This window comes from Arachis duranensis, chromosome 5 (genome assembly GCF_000817695.3).
Source record: "Arachis duranensis cultivar V14167 chromosome 5, aradu.V14167.gnm2.J7QH, whole genome shotgun sequence".
NCBI classification, from domain to species: Eukaryota; Viridiplantae; Streptophyta; class Magnoliopsida; order Fabales; family Fabaceae; genus Arachis; species Arachis duranensis.
Genome location: NC_029776.3, coordinates 86,348,184 through 86,368,585, shown reverse-complemented (window position 1 = coordinate 86,368,585; position 20,402 = coordinate 86,348,184). Strand labels below are relative to the sequence as shown.

General features: G+C 30.5%; 1 protein-coding gene, 1 long non-coding RNA gene and 1 pseudogene across 2 annotated transcripts; 2 read left to right on the top strand and 1 right to left on the bottom strand.

Moving 5' to 3' along the window:
- The window catches only part of LOC107490094 (uncharacterized), a 14,853-nt pseudogene extending 9,049 nt beyond the window's left edge, over positions 1 to 5,804 (top strand).
- Positions 5,805 to 6,050: 246 nt separating this feature from the next.
- LOC127747804 (uncharacterized) lies at positions 6,051 to 7,172 on the top strand. The gene is made up of 3 exons (XR_008009752.1): positions 6,051 to 6,150; positions 6,488 to 6,589; positions 6,920 to 7,172. It is a non-coding gene; the product is annotated as an uncharacterized LOC127747804 (long non-coding RNA).
- A 9,993-nt stretch (positions 7,173 to 17,165) lies between these two features.
- LOC107490093 (uncharacterized) lies at positions 17,166 to 18,973 on the bottom strand. Its single transcript, XM_052261792.1, has 5 exons — positions 18,835 to 18,973; positions 18,602 to 18,723; positions 18,371 to 18,487; positions 17,903 to 18,049; positions 17,166 to 17,810 (listed from the first exon to the last, which is right to left on the bottom strand). The coding sequence occupies exons 1-5, from the start codon at positions 18,971 to 18,973 to the stop codon at positions 17,166 to 17,168; spliced, it is 1,170 nt and encodes a 389-aa protein (XP_052117752.1).
- Between the last annotated feature and the right edge of the window lie 1,429 nt (positions 18,974 to 20,402).

The window sequence follows — 20,402 nt, the reverse complement described above, 5'->3', positions numbered from 1 at the left end:
CAAGAAGGGTGGCTGAGTTCGGGTTTTAGGGGAGATGCCGCCGGAATTTTGTTATAAACCCTAAGAATTTATTTGAAATTTTATTTAGAAGAAAAAGATTGGGTTTAAAAAATTGTATTATTTGATTTCCGATTTATTCAGAAAATAGTTATATGTCGAATTTAATTCATTTAAGAAAAGTAAATATTCAGAGTTCGATTTATTTAAAAAAGAATTATTTTATGATTTTAAATGATTTAAAAAAGTATTATATTTAAGTTTGATTTAAAAATGAAAAGGGCTTATGTTTTGAATTTGACTCAAGAATTTTATTTGAAGGAGATTTAGTGAACTTTAAAAGTAATTGCATTTTTGTTGAATGATTTTATTTTGTGATATCTTGAAAAAAGTTAAAGAATTAGTTTTAAGGATGAAAGGAAGATTGGTTTTGGTTTTAAAAGAAAAAGAAAAGATTAATCGACACGTGTATTTACGAAATGATTAAAAGGTCACGAGAGGGTGACGGAAAGAAAATAGTTATGGTGTTGATGTGAAAAATATTAAGCTGTGGGCTTTATGTATGAGTAATTGTACGGGATGTCCGTGTATATGGAATGGCTTCCAGGAGAAAGGGGCACATACTTTAGCTGGAGAATCAGCGCCTGCAAATACTTGCAAATGTCATGTTCGGCATACTTCAGCTGGAGAATCAGCGCCTGCAAGAGGTTGAGACCTTGCAGAGGTTATGCTGCTGGAATGCCTTATCTGACTTGCGAGTCGGATTGCGTCGGGTGCGGGTCGAAACCTACAAATGCGCTCATTACCTGCGATAGGAATAGACATGCATCATACTTGCTTGCGCATATTTGTTTGTGATTGTCTTTTCTGTGATTGTGGGTGTGCTATATGGTTGTCTGCATTATGTGTTCTATAATTGTTGAATTGAATTGTTCCTTATTGACTATTATAGCTGACCAAGTATATATAAAGTGAACTTAACTTCTAACTCCGACCCTACTAAGAACTCCATCCCCAGTTCTTACCCCCTATCTCCACTCCTTTCAGCTACAGGTGCAAAGGCTCATTGCGAAATTGCGGGAGCACAGAGAAACATGATTATGAGTTGAGTTGTTAGGATTTATTTTTCCCTCGCCTTATTAGTTAGAGTTTTTAGATGGGTAGGATTTATTTTTGGGAATCTTGAAATAAGTCTATGTATTTAATACTACATGAATATATATACTTTTGTGATTTAGTGGTTTAAAATAAAGCCTCTTTTCGCTTTCTTAATTAAAATTTTGGTTCGTATTCGCGAAGGCTCAATATTAAATAAAGATAATATATAATAAAAAGGTTTAGAGGTAAGTAGCGCTCGAACTTTTAGTACGATCATGAGGTGCTAAAAGTTAGGGTGTTACATTCTCTCTCCCAAAAAATATTAACTTTACACACAAAAATTTATTAATATTTATTTATTTTAATATACACCTTTTTTCCTTTTTGATGACTTAGATATATTCAGCTTCACAAATATAAAAATGTATCTACATATTTCAACCAACAAAAAAACATACAACTTTACGTATTTACATAAATTAACGGTAATATTTATATATATTTAATTTAAATATTATATCAATATATCTGTCAATATTGCTTTGGGTACATAGAGATATTTATAAGAAAATATTATTCAAACATCACATATTCTCAACATCTTATTAAAATAGTTTGTTATTAATTATTTATATATTTAAATTATTTTTTAATTAACAAAACAAAAAAATTTTATATTTAATTGTTTAAAAAATATTAATGTCAAAACAGCATTTGTAATACTGCCATTTTTATGGTGTAAAAAAAAAGAATATATATTTTAGGGGAATTGACTTTTTTTAAGAATAAAAATTGTTTATAAAAAAATTAAAAATAAATTTAATTTTAATGCAGTGTTAGTATAAAATAATTTTATATTTACATCTAATGACATAACACTACATTAACAAAAATAATTACTTTTTATATTAACGGTGTGAATTGTCATCCAAAATACCAAATATAATTATACGACTGTGTAAAACACATTTTACACTATCAATATGTCAAAATTAAACTCACTAAAAATATGTGCACCCAAAATTAAACATGATAGATAACAAAAAAATATAAGAAAACATAGTTATTTTTTGGTATTATGTAAACCTTATCTTGTTATTTTGTTTGCATTAAAATATCTATTTATAGTTATTTATAAGAAATAATTAAAAGAAAATTTCAAATACTAAAAAAATCTTTTAATAATTGATGTTCCAAAAAAAATTATCTAAAAAAATATTAAATACTCCAAATTTTTATTGGAACATTTTAGATGCAATCTATTATTTATAATTAAATTATTAATTTTTATAATGAATAAACTATGTTATTGAGTGAACATTTAATATTTGTTATTTTATTAAACGAAAAAAGTATATCTAACAAATTTAACAAAATTATATGATTAGTTTTTTTTGAGACGATAGAGGTGTGTTGAAAAAGGATGATAAACTTTTTAATATATATTATACATTTATTAATTTAATTTTAAATAAATATTAATAAATTTTTTAGTGTAAAAGTTAATTTTTCAGATGATATTTATTATGTAAATAAAATTAATTAATTGATTTTTTTTCAAATAACATGAGTTGAAAAAAAATTATTAGCTTAGATTTCTTTTAATATTAACTTTAGCTTAGATTTATTGGTTCAAAAATTTTCTTTTTCGTTGTTACTGTAATATGGGGAGAGAGAGTGTACATTCAAAAAGTTCAAAGATAAAAAAAAAACTATACCAAACCCAATATTATCTTTAATAACTAATTAACATAAATATAATTAGCCTATTTAATCAATACATTATTCACATATTACATAAAATAAAATACACTTATGTGCAACGCATGTTAAATCTTGTCTTTTTAACTATTATCTTTCTAAATACTTGTCGCCAGGAGCGAAGTTACTCATAGAACAGGGGAGGCAGTAGCCCCCAACAGAAAAAAATTTGTTTACAAATATAATAAAAAATAAAAGAATGCCCCCTCTTCTCAAAATAATGTCTGGTCTCCCCCTCTTTTAAAAAATGTATGGTTATCCCTAATTCTTATTTAATGCAGCAAAAAATAATTGAAAAGTTGTGTGTTATTTAGGCTATGATTATATATTTAGTTAAAAAAAATCTTAATTTATATTAGAAATAAAGAATTTGAAAGGACAGTAACAACAAGCCAACAAATTACTTATTTCATTCTTTTCTCTTTTTTCAATTAGAAAATAAAATATCATTCCATATTTTCATTATTATTACAACTTAAAAAATAATAAATAATCTTTAATTTTCCATTATCATCTCTCATTCTTCTTTTTTTATAAGTTATTTATTTATTTAATAATTTATATATTTATTTATTTATCTAGTTTATAATCTTATAATAATAATTTAGGTTTTAAAAAAAAATTAAAGATGATGATCATGTAATTATAATGCTATCCTTGTATTATTTTTAATTTTTTCTCATTATTAATTATTTGTGACATTGATATTATTGATTTACAAAAAATAAAATAAATTGAGTTTAGTCAAGTTGCATAAAGTTTATCTTATTATCTATGTAAATTCTTAATAATAGATGACTTTGAATCAAGGAAAAAACGTCGAGCTCAATTGTCTATGTAAATTACAAATTTTAACTTATTTCAGCTCTAATAATATTATTATTAATTTTTTTATTACATAAGTTATGGTTGTGATTTAAATTATTTATATGAAGTATAATATATTTTTTAAATAATTTTACAGAAAACGTCTAAAAAAAATTAAATAGTATTTAAAAATTCTAAAAGCAAGTATGTAAAAACCTATATTTATAATATTTAAAAATTTGGAGATATTTGTGTTTAATTATTTTAATATACGATATGTTCAGTTATCTTATAAAAAGTTAATTCTAAGTCTAAATTGTTATTTTTAATTAAAATAAAAAATTTAAAAAAATATTGGCCCCCTACTAAATATTGTCTAGCTTCGCCCCTGCTTGTCACACTACCCTTTTAATAACACAAATATACAAGTGTAGAAAAATCTTTCTTTCTGCACCATAAAATTAATCTAATAGAAATATTTTAGTTATTTTTTATTAAAAATATTAATTTAGATCAATTTAAGGTATAGTGATGCATGCGCATAATGTTGTGTTTTTCTATACTTTTTCATATACGAAATAAACGTATAATGCTTAATTATGGAGAATTTTGGTGTTTAAATTGGATATTATTTTTATCCTTTTTATTTCACGATTCTTGCAGAAAAATTTGGGAAAAGAGAAGGAAACACACAATTGAAGACAAGTGCAATGAGAATTCATACACTACAAGAAAAAAGGTCTATGGCCACGCTTTTTTGGCCACACTTTTGTGAAGGTGGCGATTGAATAAAGATTTGGCCACGTTTTTTCTTACCATGCTTTAAGGATCAATGGCCACGCTTTTATAAGAGTGGCAATTGATTAGAGATACGATCACGTTTTTTTTTTCTGCCATGCTTCAAAAGCACGGTCATAGAGAAAAACAGAGACGTTTTAAAAGCGTGACGACAGGATTTCATTACAGCATTTATAAAGCGTGGTCATATCCTAGTACTGTTTTGGCCAAAAGGTTTAAAAAAAACCTTAATAATCCATCCCCCAACCCAATAACCCTCAAACTTGGCCAAAAGTTTTGATCGAAACTCTCTCACTCTCAACTCTTACCGTCACTCTCATCAATCTTAATCCTGGAAGATCTCAGATCCCCGCCATCACCAGCACCGCCCTCACTGCGCCGTTAGCCTCCCCTCCGCCTCGTCTCCTCGTCGCCTCTGCCCTAGCATCCAACAGCACCAACGTCATTAGCCTCTTACCATCTCCTCGCTGTTTACGCTATTAGCCTCTTACTATCTCCTCCTCAGCCATTTGCTCGCCAGAGGGCAGCAAAAGCTTCCTGACAGTGCGACTCTTTCTGCGGCTGAAGGGCGGCAAGGGAGGGTTTGGATCGCTGCTTCGAGGTGCGGCAACGAAGGCCGGGCAAAAGAAGACGAACAATTTTGATGCTTACAGGGACATGAGTGGGAGAAGGCTGAGGCACGTGAACGCAGAGAAGAGGCTGGAAGAGTGGAAGGCGGTGGAGGAGGAGTGGCGGCTGGATAAGGTTGCGGAGGAGCTCCTGAAGAAGTAGATGAAGAAAGGTAAAAAGGGTGCTGGCGATGGAGAAGCTCACAAGTATGTTGCCAAGTATAGGGAAGAGTTTGAGCGCTGTGTCGCCGAGGTTGCAGAGTCTGTGAAGGAGGCTTTGAAGTCTCTCAGTGATAAGAGAAAGGGTTCTGAAGCTGCACTGGAGAAAGCTGATTCCAAGAAGTTGAAGATGTGGTAAGTAAATTCCTACTTTCTTCTTTGGATCTTTTTTGTCTACTTGTTTATGTGTAGAATGATTCCGTGATAACTATGCTTGGATGTTTGAATTTGGATTTGGTTTTGATTTTGTATTCTGGTGATTTTATAATCTTTTACTACTTTTATATAACTTTATGTATGTTTTAGTTTCCGTGATACTATTTTCTAATCAGTAGATATAAAATGGACTTCAAGGGTTAATTTGATAAATAATGATAACATTTTATATGCACCAGAGAATTGTGGAACTTGAGAAGTTCCTGATTAGCCTAAATTCCGGTGATGAGAATGCTGTAAGATTAGTGATTGAAGAATTTTCTTCAGAAGTCAAACCTGATGAAGACGGTATCTTAAACAAGTAATCACTATTTCATAAATGATATCCAAATTTCTTTTCTGATTAACCAAAAATTGCACTGTATTAATGACTGTATTTGGAGATTTTTAGGCAGCCAGTAATTGATTAATGCTTCTCTAAAAATTTCATTGAAGAAATTATTAAATCTTTGGTAAGTGTCTTACAAGTTCCTTACACATATTATTTTCTTATTTTGTGTTTATGTCCTCTTTCGGCTACATATGACTATATGCTTTTTATCTAAAGGAAGCTGAAGCAAACAAAGAAGAAAATGAATGGATAACTACAGTTTTAAAAGGAATGAAAAGAACATCACTGACCGCATTGAAAATAGTATTAAGATCGGTAAGGACTTCGTGATATATATTTCCCATGATCTGAGACTGGATTCTAGGACTCCATTCATTTCATTATTTTTTGGGCATATAAAATTCATGCTTAATGAAGCATAAGAATATTTTAAGTTTTTCTTTGTATTTAAAAGCTACAATGTTTTTTATGCTAGTTTTCTGAATTTCTTCCTTTTTGGAATTTAGATGAGATTAATGAGGATAAAAAACAGAAATAATCACTAGCCTTTGGATGTTATTTGAATGAATCAAGAAAATAAGTTCTACATGCTACTTCTAGAATTTCGTGTTGCTCGATATGCATTTAAGCAGCATCTTGAATATATGTGCAGGTTCGCGAAAGAAGGAATGAAACACTGTCTGACTGTCTAAAAAAAGAATTTAGATTAACAATGAATATATTACGAAGTACAATATCTGAGGATATGTATGAGGTAATTGTTGTATGCTTATTTAATTTCAGAACAAATTTTAGACACAAAGGTTGCTCAGTTTTATTTTTGAAATGGTTCATCTCTATGATGTAGATTAGGCTGCAGCAATTTAAACAAAATGCTACCAAGATATAATATACCAATTTTCTGAAACTCTTTAGTACAACTACTTGATATTTAAATCAATTTCTGCTGCTGAAGGAATTTACCACCAGCATTTAATTAGGGAAAAATTAGCTATTTGTTTAGTTTATTAAGTAATGTTAGTACCAGAGATACAATGAATATATTTGTTATCAGAATTCTAATTGTAGTTTATGCAAATTGTAGGTATTAGTGATGGTAAAGTTGGTTATTGAACGAGTTCTGGTGCTGTGGACGTAGTTGAACATGTGTTGGAGTTTGTGACTGATTCTCTTGATCAATTTGGAAAGCTTGCTGAGGTGGTGATTGTTGCAATATCTGTGAATGCATTAAAGTAGCAGTCCTGTTTGGAAAGTTTTGTGGCTGTTAAAATTGAAGTAAGGAAGAAGGATGCTGTTTAAAAGGATCCTGAAGTGCCGCACGCAGCCACAGTTTGATACATGTCTGTTTGCATATGGAGCATGGACTTAATTCATCAGCTCTATATTCTTATTGATAGTGTAGAAATTTTCATGGAACAATTTGCTATGTATAATCATATGCAGAGATCATCCATAAAAATTTCAACCTAAACCAAACATACCCTGAGAATTCATTGGAAGTCAATCTTCATTTGGTGAACTTACATTCATGTTTCAGGTCGGAGCAATGAGCATCTCAGTATTGCGAAGTGTGTGGCAAATGTTCTGGCTAAGAGAGAACTGGGATGGCGAAGTTAGTCTCTGCAATCAATTTGCTAATAGCTTGATGCAATTAGAATACAGGTTTGATGATTTCATTCAAAAGTTGAAAGAAGGTGGATGGGATGCCCAGCAAATCAATTTGAAAGTTCCCACAAAAGTCTCAATTGATGATATAAATCTTCTCTAACTACTAAAAATATTTTATATTAGAATGTTTTATATTTTTATTATTGATATGACCAATTGACCATTCAAATTAGTCACTCTTTGGCAGAGTCGTAACCATTCGAAGATATAGTTTTCACTTGCAGATATGCAGAACATGGGGACAATGCAACACTTATTCGTGTAAAACTAATGGCATGATTTGAATATTTATATTCATACAAATATCAGTATTTTCATATGTCAAAAAATGAACTAGCTATAAATAAAATATTTGTCAAATCCAGCTATCTAGCTTGGACACCTCTGACAGATGCTGAAGTTTTCTTTGAATTTTGTTTGATTTGAAATTTTTATTTAGAACACTTTATAAAATCTTTGAAATTTTGAAAACTTTGAAGAAGCTTGTCAATTAACGATTAAGTAAAGAAAAAAAAGAAGAGAAAGGGAAAAATGAGAAAACTGAAGGTTCTGAGTACCAATGACAATTCATTAGTCAAGTACTTGTGATGTTTATGTATCAAGCAAAAACTTGAAAACAAAACATTTAGTCAAGGCTAGGCTCAAGTACAAAGCACCCCCTCAAAGTTCAAGACTCTGAGCATCAATGATTAGAGAGTGTAAAAAAAGAAACAAAAGCAAATCTTAAAGAATTCTCTAGTTATATGCTTGTGGTGCTTATGTATTAGGTGGTAATACTTGAAAATAAAACATTTAGAGTCGAAGCTATAAAAACAAATAGTGCAAAGCATCCAAGAAGTTAAGAAAAGAAACAAATGAAAAGCTTGTTTCAAGGAAGGAATATAAGAAAAGATTTCATAGAGTGATCAAAATAAAATTATCAATCATTTGAAATTCTTTTGTGAGTGTTGCATGCCTAGTTAGCTAGCCAACCATAAACATTAAAATTGTTATTCTTCTCACCTTGGATTGTCAATTTATATTGCACAATTCTTTGTTTTCTTGAGGACAAATAAAGTTTAAGTTTGGTGTTGTGATGCGTGCACATCATGTTATGCTTTTCTATGCTTTTTCATATACGAAATAAATGCATAATGCTTAATTATGGAGAATTTTAGTGTTTAAATTGGATATTATTTTCATCCTTTTTATTTCACGATTCTTTCAGGAAAATTTAGGAAAGAAAAGAAAATTTAGGAAAAGAAAAGAAAAAACACAAGGAGGAATCAAGAATTGAAGACAAGTGCAAAGAGAATTCACATAGATGCTGTCAACCCTGACCTCTTCATACTCCAACGAGCATAACTTGAGCTACAGAGGCCCAATTGACTCGGTTCAAATGGCATTGGAAAGCCAACTTTCAGAGTTTTGCAACGATATATAATAGTCTACACTTTTCTTCTGGACTCATGGCGTTGGTGGCGCCTAACTTAGGATTTTCCAAGTTAGGCGTCAGATGAAGAAAAAACGCTCCCATACGTGCTGCCTTGGTGGCGCCTAACTTGGGAGTTTCCAAGTTAAGTACCAAGATCATAAAAAAGCTCTAAACCATGCCTTAGTGGTGCCTAACTTGGAATTTTCCAAGTTAGGTGCCAACCTTGAAGAATGCAATGGTCCCCATGCTGATAATGATGCATTTGAAGATTTGGTTTTATTTTGATTAAAACTTTTATTTTATTTACATATAGAAAAAAATATTATTTAGTTTTAAAAATATATTTTACATTAATTAGGATTAGATATAAAAGAAGAAGAGATCTTAACCTAGGCTCCTCTCCTAATTTTCATTCCACACTTTCATACTTTTCTCTGCTAGGATTTATTTTCTCCATGAGAAACTAAGCCTCCATTGTGAAGGTTAGGAGTTCTATTTACTTTGATGGATTAATAATTATTTGTTCTTCTACTCTTGATTAATGTTTTGATTATTGTTTAAGAATTGGTTTCGTTCTTCATCCTAAGAATTAGTGATTATTGGGAAATAACTCTAATTCAATTTGAATTCTATTTGAATCTTGGAAAAGTTATATCATTTGAATTACATCTTGAAATCAATTCCTCACAACTCTCTTTTTATCTGAATTTAACGTGATATGTGACATATAATCGTCTTATTTTTGGGTATCTAGGGTTTGTGTGGGTCATAAACTAGAATTGAACTTAATCTTCTAATTCAATTAAGTGACCAAGGAATTGGCGGTTGATTGAGTTAGAGGAGATTAAATTACTAAGGAGTTAGGATTTAATAACTTAAGGTTTGCTATGAACATAATCTTTGCATGATCAAAGTAGTTAACATTGAATATTAATCCAAAAATTTAAATATCGCTGACATTTTAACTATTTTTATCATATTATTTCTTTAATCAATTTTAGTTTGCTCTTATTTAATTTTCTATTTTTATATTATTTGCTATTGAAATCCTAAATTTTGATTGTCTAACTAGAATAATCAATTGACTATTGTTACTTGATCTATTAATCATCGTGGGATCTACCCTCACTCACCTGAGGTATTACTTGATACGACCCGGTACACTTGCCAGTTCAGTTGTGGTATTCTAATTCCGCACCAAGTTTTTGACGCCGTTGTCGGGGATTAATTGTGATTAACAACTACCAGCTAATTGATTACCTAAATTAGACTTTTTCTTTGTTTAATTTTCTTATTTTATTTTTACATTATATTTTTTTCTTTTTCGAAAATTTTTTATATTAAAAAAACAAATTTAAAAAAAAAAATTAACATCTCTTTTTGTTCTTTCTTCTTAACTTTTTTGTTTACCACATGGTGCGTTTAATTCTATTTGGTATTTTGTGCTAAGAAAAAATAATGGAGAGAGATCACATGGGTTACTACTCACACCCAAGGAGTGATTCATATTATTGAGGATGGAGGAACTACTCGAATTTTGATTGGAAAAATCAAGACCAAAGAAACTTCAGTGCTCTAGGTTCCAACTATCAAGCACCCTCATCTCCATATTCATACTAAGAACCACCACCTCTCTATCCATATCAAGAACCATCATCTTTCTACTCATATCGAGAGCCACCATCTCCCTATTCATACCAAGAACCATCCTCTTTTTACTTTTATCAAGAACCATCATCTCCTTTTTATTCATATCAAGAGCCACCATCTCCTTATTCATATCAAGAACCATATAAGCTCTTGAGGTTGTCATGAAAGAATGCATACATGATATAAGGATAAGTTTCAAAAATATAGAGAAATATGTAAAGTTGATTATCAAGCCCCAGGAAGAGGAACACACAAATTCCTTCCCAAGAGATACAATACAAGCTCCTATGAAAGAAAGTGAGGAAATCAATCAAAGGAGTTCATAATCCAGTGAATTAGAGAACTCTTCACCCTCACACATGGAAGAAGAGGAAGATGCACAAACAAAGGAGGTTGTAAGGGATGAAAACAATTATGGGAATCTACACTCCAATGAAGCTAAGAATGGCATAGAGGGTGAGTTTATTGAACCACCAATTCAAGAAGTTCTTGATGAAGGGTACACTCCAACCATCACACAACACCCAAATTTTGAAATCAAAGAAGTGAATGAAACCAAGGAAAGTACTAAAAAGGGGATTGTGACCAAAAAACAAAAGAAAATATCCATGAAAAAGAGAAGGTCAGCAAAAAGTAATCTAACCTCTACCCCAACAAGTAAGGTGAATCAAGATAATAACAATAAAAGAAAGCTTGTTAGGAGGAATTTATATCAGGGGGAATTAATTTTCTCTTCTTCTCCCTTGGAGTCATTTCTTTTAACCAACTGGAAGAAGAAGAAGAAAATTCAAGAACAACCGTCAAGCTAGCGACGTTAAAAAGCACTTGTTGGGAGGCAACTCAACGTTTGGTATTTTCTTTCATTCTCCTTTTTGTTTTGCTTAAGATTGTGTATGTTTTCATGGATTAAGTTTGGTGTGCTACACCAAATTTGCATCCCACTGGGTACTTGGCCTAGTTTCATATAGATTGTATCACACTAAGTTTGGTGTCCTCACACCAAATTTGATGTTGCCATAATCACCATACAACACATTAGAAATCTAGCTATTTTATACTATTTTAGTTTTTCTTGAGTTCTGTTTTAATTTGATTAATTTATTTTGAATAAGGCTTCTGTATTGCTTGATTTCCTTTCACTTGCTAGTCCTATATACTCTTATTTCCATCACCATTATTTCTCTTTCTTTGTTGCTTGAGGACAAGCAACCATTCTAAGTTTAGTGTTGAAAACTATGCTCTACATAGCTTAAAAGGGAATAAAGAAGAAGATGATGAAGAGAAAGGCAGAGAGAGCTAAGGTTGTTTCCTTCTTTTTTAATTATATGCATGTGTGTTCTTCCTTTTAGATAAGTATAATATAATTTTGAATTGTAATATATTGCCTTTACATCATGATTATCATCTTAAAATTTGTGAGTCAAAGCAATTAAGCATCATGATCATCAAGGGTAATTAAAGAAGAAGCTAGTATGAGCATATGAGTATTGGAAGACTAGCATGACTATTTTTGCTCAATCACATTTGAATTTTGTTTGATTAAAATTTTTATCTAGAACACTTTATAAAATCTTTAAAATTTTGAAAACCTTGAAGAAGCTTGTCAATTAATGATCAAGTAAAGAAAAAAATAAGAGAAAGGGGAAAATGAGAAAGTTAAAGGCTCTGAGTACCAATGACAACTCATTAGTCAAGTACTTGTGGTGTTTATGTATCAAGCAAAAAGCTTGAATATAAAACACTTAGTCAAAGCTAGGTTCAAGTGCAAAGCACCCCCTCAAAGTTCAAGACTCTGAGCATCAATGATTAGAGAGTAAAAAAAAAAAAAAAACAAAAGCAAAGCTTAAAGAGTTCTCTAGTTATATGCTTGTGGTGCTTATGTATTAGGTGGTAATACTTGAAAACAAAGCATTTAGAGTTGAAGCTATAAAAACAAATGGTGCAAAGCATCCAAGAAGTTAAGAAAAGAAACAAATGAAAAGCTTGTTTCAAGGAAGGAATATAAGAAAAGATTTCATAAAGTAATCAAGATAAAATTATCAATCATTTGAAATTCTTTTGTGAGTGTTGCATGCTTAGTTAACTAGCCAACCATAAACATTAAAATTGCTATTATTCTCATCTTGGATTGTCAATTTATATTGCATGATTCTTTGTTTGCTTGAGGACAAACAAAGTTTAAGTTTGGTGTTGTAATGCGTGTGCATCATGTTGTACTTTTCTATGATTTTTCATATACAAAATAAATGCATAATGCTTAATTATGGAGAGTTTTGGTGTTTAAATTGGATATTATTTTCATCCTTTTTATTTCACGATTCTTGCAGGAAAATTTGGAAAAAGAGAAGCAAAAGCACAATGAGGAATCAAGAATTGAAGACAAGTGCAAAGAGAATTCATATAAATGCTGTCAACTCTAACCTCTTCACACTCCAATGAGCATAACTTGAGCTACATAGGTCCAATTAACTTGGTTTCAACAGCATGGGAATGCTAACTTTCAGAGTTTTCCAACGATATATAATAGTCTACACTTTTCTTCAGGTCTCACGGCCTTGGTGGCGCCTAACTTGGGATTTTCCAAGTTAGGCGCCTAGATCACAGAAAAGCTCTAAACCACGCTGCCTTACTGTAAATTAGGCGCCAACCTTGAAGAATGCAATGGTCCCCACGCTGATAATGATGCATTCGAAGATTTGGTTTTATTTTGATTAAAATTTTTATTTTATTTACGAATAAGAAAAGATATTATTTATTTTTAGAAATATATTTTACATTAATTAGGATTAGATATAAAAGGAAAGATCTTGACCTAGGCTTCTCTCCTAATTTTCATTCCACACTTTCATACTTTTCTCTACTAGAGTTTATTTTCTCCATGAAGAACTAAGCCTCCATTGTTAAGGTTCAGAGCTCTATTTACTTTGATGGATTAATAATTATTTGTTCTTCTATTCTTGATTAATGTTTTGATTATTGTTTAAGAATTGGTTTCGTTCTTGATCCTAAGAATGAGTGATTTTTGGGAAATAACTCTAATTCAACTTGAATTCTATTTGAATCTTGGAAAACTTATATCATTAGAATTACATCTTGAAATTAATTCCTCATAACTCTTTATATATTTAGATTTAACGTGATACGTGACATATAATCGTCTTATTTTTGGGTATCTAGGGTTTGTGTGGCTCATAAACTAGAATTGAACTTAATATTCTAATTCAATCAAGTGACCAAGGAATTGGCGGTTGATTGAATTAGAGGAGATTAAATTACTAAAGAGTTAGGGTTTAATCACTTAAAGTTTGTCATGAACATAATCTTTGCATGATCAAGATAGTTAACATTGAATATTAATCCGAAAATTTAAATATCTCTGACACCTTAACTATTTTTATCATATTATTTCCTTAACCAATTTTAGTTTGCTCTTATTTAATTTTTTGTTTTTATGTTATTTGCTATTAGAACCCTAAATTTTGATTGTCTGACTAGAATAATCAATTGACTATTGCTACTTGATCTATTAATTCTCGTGGGATCGACTCTCACTCACCTGAGATATTATTTGGTACAACTCGATATACTTACCAGTTCAGTTGTGGTATTCTAATTTTGTACGATATAATTTATCGATTTTTTGGCTAAATCAATTTATCCAATCTAATTTTAATAAAACTAACATAGTTTAATTAATTATATATATTAAATTTTAATTTTAAAAAGAAATATTTTAAATATCTTTATTTAAACGGTACATGAAAAGAATGTGAGCGTTCTTCTGATCTTCTCATTGTTGTGAGCAATGCTTCTTCCGTTGCATTCTCTTCCTCTCTTAATTGAACTGCTGTTGGAATGGGGCCACATCTGTTCTCTTTTGTGAGCTGCGTGCTGCCACCAGTTAATGCATTTCAATTTTTGTCAATACTCGACCACCACAAATCCATAATCTTAAGTGAAGTCATCAATAAGTGATAGCAATAATTATTGATTATAATAAGTGTGAAGTTGGCAGAAAGGACAAAAGCAAAGGAAAAGAATAGTATTTATTTTTTTTTCCGATTATTAAATAACAACCTCACCAAAAAAAACAAAAACATACAAAGACTAATATTAAATTAATTAAAATCTCCTTTCGCATTGTTATTAAAGATAAATAATCAATTAAAACTAATCAAATCAAAACCAAATACAAAAAATTCTACATTAACAATAAAGCAAGGCCTAAAAATTTATAAAAACACACAAAAAAATAATTATAAAATAAAAAAAATTATCTTTATTTAAAATTTTTCAATGATAAGTGTCAAACCAAATATTCATGTCTCATCTTCGTGTAGAAATTAATGTTCATAATAATTGAAGCTATTCACTTTGAATGTATTATCTCTTCATAACATTCTCCATGATATCTTTTTTTGACTATCACCAAATAGCACACTCTCCTCATATATATATAAGCCATTGTTCTATACACTTCTGTCAAATAGTATACCTAATTCCAAAATCATAAGTTGAGAGTAGTTAAGCCTCTCATTTTATATACCATATAATAGAAAATAACGATCTTAGTTTACATCTCTTTAATTTCATCCATATATATTATCTTTTTTTGATAAATTAAAATTAAAAATTATTATACTATATTATTCACATAGTTTCTGATGCTCTTACAATGCTTTTCCACTTATTCATGTGGCTAAAATATCTTAATACTCCATGCTTAATTTCTAATGATCCAAGATTTTTTATCAAGTTCATCAATCTATTTCGTTTAAAGTTGAGATGCCAATTCTTGAGATTTTTGTTAGTTAACCAGTGTATCAAGATTTGACTCGTGGTGACAATAACGAGCTTCTCCACTATTGTTAAATCTTCTTCAAGAATAAATTAGACAACATTTTCTACTCCTCCTATTTTTGAAGCAATATTTTTTTCAGCAGTAAAAAACTCACACAAGAACACCAAAAAAAAATTATTTGAATTGAGGAGGTAACCTCCTATTGCCGTCATCTATTTTTTACATATAAATTCCACATGAAACCACCATATCTTCTTGTCATTGCTTTGATTAGGAGCAAGTCTTTTCTTAAATATTTTTTTTTGCACATTGACTTTTCATTGAGTCTCATTCTATGTTGATCTTTACTCAATTTGACCAATAAAATATAATTCCATCCTAAATTTTTTCATTCTTGATTTTTTTTATTTTTAAATTTTTTTTTTCTTTCCTTCAATATAAATCAAATAATAGCGAATCATAGATTAATCTACTATTTTCTTATATGATTCACCACTTTTTGATTGCATGAAGCGTAAAAAAATTCTTTAAATCCTTCCGGTTTCATGCAACAAATATTGTTAAATTGCACTGCCTTTACCCACATTAATTCCACAGAAGCTACCGTGTATAAAAAGGTTATTCTCATCTTCCATGGCTAGCCCACAAAACACGCACTTGGCTCCATTTTGACTTATAATATTCAGGGTGTATTTGGAATTCACGTTGGAGAATAAAAAAGTTTATTTGAACGTCTTAAACGTTTCATTGTTATGTTTGGCTTTTTTGGAACTCCTAACTCAGAAGTGCTTTTACCTCTGAACGTACGTTCACGTGAAGCTAAAAATTCAAACTTCTGCATTCACATTGGAAAGATTAATTACCGTTGGAAGAATTAGGTAAGAAATTTATTTTATATCTACCAATTGTACCCTTCATTTCTTCTATAAAAAAAATGCCCATAACCACATAATTTCACAGTAGTTTTCTGTATGTTCTTCATTACAGATTTATTTTTTCATCAAACTCTTTTATATTTATTTCCATCACTGCCAAGGTAAAGATTTTAATTTTTAAATTATTTTTTAGTTCTTTCTTTCATATTTTGATTTTTATGTTTTTCATTATATTTTTTATTTATATGATAAATATTTTTCATATTATTTTTTTAGTGTTATAATGTTATTTTTTAATTTTTTATATGAATTTTATTTATTTTTTATTATAATTATTTTGTTCGTGTGATATATGTTGTTGATTGTAATTATTATATACTATATTTGTATGATTTTTTATTTTTATTTTTTATTTTTATTGTACTTCTTACTGTATTTTATTTTTATTTTTATTATATACTAATTATAAGTAACAAAAAAAGTCATAAATAATAAAAATTTATAGTCCAAAATACACTAAATTAAAGAGTACTCACGGAACTAAAATAAATTATAAAATATTGTCTCTTTATTTGATATTATAAAATGTATAGTACTCTCTTTTGTATATTTATTTCTTATTGTTTTTTAGTTCATATAATTTTTTTTATCATTTACTGTTCTTTATATTTAACATGTAAGATGTCTTTTTTATTTTTATTTGACTTTGTTCTTTTTTATTTTTTACTTATTTTTATCATTGACCTTTTTTATATTTTTTTCAGTGTTCTAATCTCTCATCTCTCAAGTATGTTATTAATTTTTGAAAAAAGGACAATTTAGTCCCTGACCTTTTAACCCGCGGACATTTTCGTCCCTGAGCATTGGAAAATACATTTAAATCCCTGACGTTCCTTAAATTAAGACTGATCAGTCCCTCCGTCTATGAGCCACCCTCAGAGCGGACGGAAAACGCTGAGCTGGCTCCCCCTATGCTGACCTGGCTCATCGGCGTTCCCACGTGGCAAGTAAGTGGGATGGAGGTTTTGAAAACGGGACACATTAGTCCCTCTAACACAGATGTACCCGAAGATGATGCAGCTTGTGTATCCCTCGCTCCGTTTCTTTCTTCCAACACCTGTTTACAGATACTTTTGCTCAATTTCAGTTTACAACTAGATCCAGCAAAGACCCGGAAGAAAGGCCTTAGGAAATCATTCACCCCAGAGATTTTTACATTGCCTGCCTCTGTGACTGCATCATCTGGATCGCAATCCATAGGAGAATTCTTGTCGCTTGCTCCAGTATCAGTGGCTTTGTCAGTCCCTTCATTTGGAGTTGAGTTGCCTTCCATGCCATCAAGCTCACTCTCTGAAACGTCAGTACCCTGGTGAGGCTTACTGGCAGACTGAGATGGAGACTTCCATCTTGTAAGATCCTGCCTAAAGCTAGACAAAGAAGCCAAAATAGAAGCCCCAGCTACGGCTGAAGGGTCACCTGTTCTCTTTTCAATCTGCAGTAACTTCCCACCACCACTCTGAACTTCTGCACCCTTAACTGCGGTTTCAGGATGCAGTTGCTGAAAAACCTAGGTCAAAATAAATCAAGGAAAATACACAGACACACTGGAAACGGAAAATATGGGGATGGCATTCAACTAGAATTAACTGAAAAGGATACATAAGCATGATTTTCCAGCAAACCAAAAACCACCTCATCACCCGAGTTAAGCACACAGCTGGTACTCTTCTTGACGAGCATTCCATTTACTAGCACAGATCCTTTGCTGCCAGTACTTTCAAGCACAGCTACAGCATTCCCCTCACGCTGGTCATTTCCAGAAACAACAGTAACCATACTGCACATACACTTCCTAAGATATTCACCTCAAGCAACTGGAAACCAAGAAAATGGGGGAAACAAAGCAACGCAACCATGCACATGACTACAGATAAGTATTTACTGTGCTTAGAAGTCTCTAAAATAGTAATCGGCAAAACAATCCACTAGCAAGTTCTAAGGGGTGTGCATGGAGGAACAACAAAAAAAAAACACAAAAAAAAACTCGGACATGACATACCTCACAGAACCACATCAAATAAAAATTCCAAAACCCCATTGAAAATTTACATTGGCCCTAATATGTACCTGGGATTGCTTGATCTTGCACAAAGTTCCACTTGCAGTATGATCCTTCAGCGGGAAGTTGGAATTTCTACTAGAACCAATTGTGAAGTTCGATGTGGAAATAGGAACATTCGGATTCTGAAGCAATAATACCATCACATTCCGATTCCCAAATAAACAAGCTTTATCACTTCAAATAAAAAATGGTCAACTGCAACTTGAATTAAATACTCAAAATCACAATTGAATTACCTGTGAAGACTGGGATAAGAGCCTGCACCAGGGAACACCCTCAGAGTTGGGATTTTGCTTCTGATAAAACCACGAAGAGAACGAACTCTTTGGTTTATCAGCCACCAAACTTGGCGTAGACCCTTAAAACCAATTTTAAAAAATCAATTTTTTTTCTCGACAAGTAACCATTCAGTGTCTAAAATGAACAAAAACAAAGTTGATCCGAAAAACCACAAGTGTGAAGCACGCACCATCGGCGATCGGCGCTGCCACTGGTACGGCTGGCGGGGCATCAGAACGACCCAAACAAATTTTAGTATTAGGGCAGCACTCAGAACGACGTCGTTTTGAGTGAGAGGGACTTATATGTCCCGTTTTCAAAACTTTCATCCCACTAACGTGTCATGTGGGAATGCCGTTGAGCCAGGTAAGCATAGGGGGAGCCAACTCAGCATTTTCCGTCCGCTCTGAGAGTGGCTCATGGACGGAGGGACTGATCGGTCTTATTTTCAGGAACGTCAGGGATTTAAATGTATTTTCCAATGCTCAGGGACGAAAATGTCTGCAGGTTAAAAGGTCAGGGACTAAATTGTCCTTTTCTCTTAATTTTTTTATGGTATTCTTATTATTTCTTGTTTATATGAATTCTATTTTTTTTCTCTTTTATGCACTATGTTTATATTTTATACAAAGTTTATTTTATTTTTCTTATTTGATATAGTTTATATGAATTTTTTTATCTTTTATTATATTTCTTTTATTATATTATTGGTTTTATAAAATTTTTATTGTTTTTTATTTACATTAGTTCTCGTTTTATATTTTATTATATTTTATTTTTTTTTGGCTGAAATTTTTATTTTTTAAAATTTATAATTATAATTCTCATATATTATATTTTATTGTAACTTTTTTTATAATATAGATTAATTGATCCCATAAAAAAAGACCAACTAAATAAAAAAATATTCATAAGTATTAATAAAATTATGAATGTTGGATGTCAAAAAAAGTCTTACAAGCATATAAAATTATTAAGAATACGGTATAAAAAAGTAACATATTTAATTAAATATTCTTATATACATATATCTAAAATTTATATTTTTTTAATAGAATAATGAGTAACAATGAATCTCTAAAGACAAAATATTTGTTTTTTATTTTTATGTATTAAAATATATTTTGTCAATTTTTATATGTTATTTTAATTTAGCAAGTAAATATTAACTTTATTAAAAAATAAATTAATAAGATTTATTCAAATATTTAAAGTAAAATAATAGAATAATATAAAAAATTATTTTAATTGATGGATCTTTTAGTAATTTTTCATTTAAAAGTGATTTTGAATAGTATAATTCAAACAACATTTATTTTACTATAATTAATTTTGATATAAAGATTGTCAAACATAAATCACGTTAACACAAACTTAATTTTCATCAAAAGTATGTTTGCAAAATCCCTTTTATGCAAACTTCCGTTTGCAAACTGAAATCCAAACACACACTCAGTTTAGTTAATCTTTTTCTTGTATTCAATCTTCCAAGGATTCACTATTCCCCTCTAAGTATTATCTAAAATATGTTTTGATTCAGACACTCCAGATTTTTTCCATTTACCGCGCATTGATCAAAGACTTGATTGAAAAGCTACCTTTACCAAACTGCTTCATCCTAAATACCTGAAACCAAAAAAATATTCTGTAAAAGATAATGTAATTCCTCACAAAGTTTATATTTCCACCTAAAAAGTCTTCTCCGCCATTGAAGATTCTAACACTAGGACAAATCATCCCAAAAATCATAGTTTGCTA

What these genes read in the sequence shown, in the direction of transcription:
- LOC107490093 (XM_052261792.1), bottom strand. Translation starts at nt 18,973, where the DNA reads ATGAAAGTTTTGAAAACGGGACATATAAGTCCCTCTCACTCAAAACGA. An exon ending in TCTTATCCCAGTCTTCACAG is followed by an intron (nt 18,488 to 18,601) that starts GTAATTCAATTG and finishes TTATTGCTTCAG; the next exon opens with AATCCGAATGTTCCTATTTC. An exon ending in TGCTGGAAAATCATGCTTAT is followed by an intron (nt 17,811 to 17,902) that starts GTATCCTTTTCA and finishes ATTTTGACCTAG; the next exon opens with GTTTTTCAGCAACTGCATCC.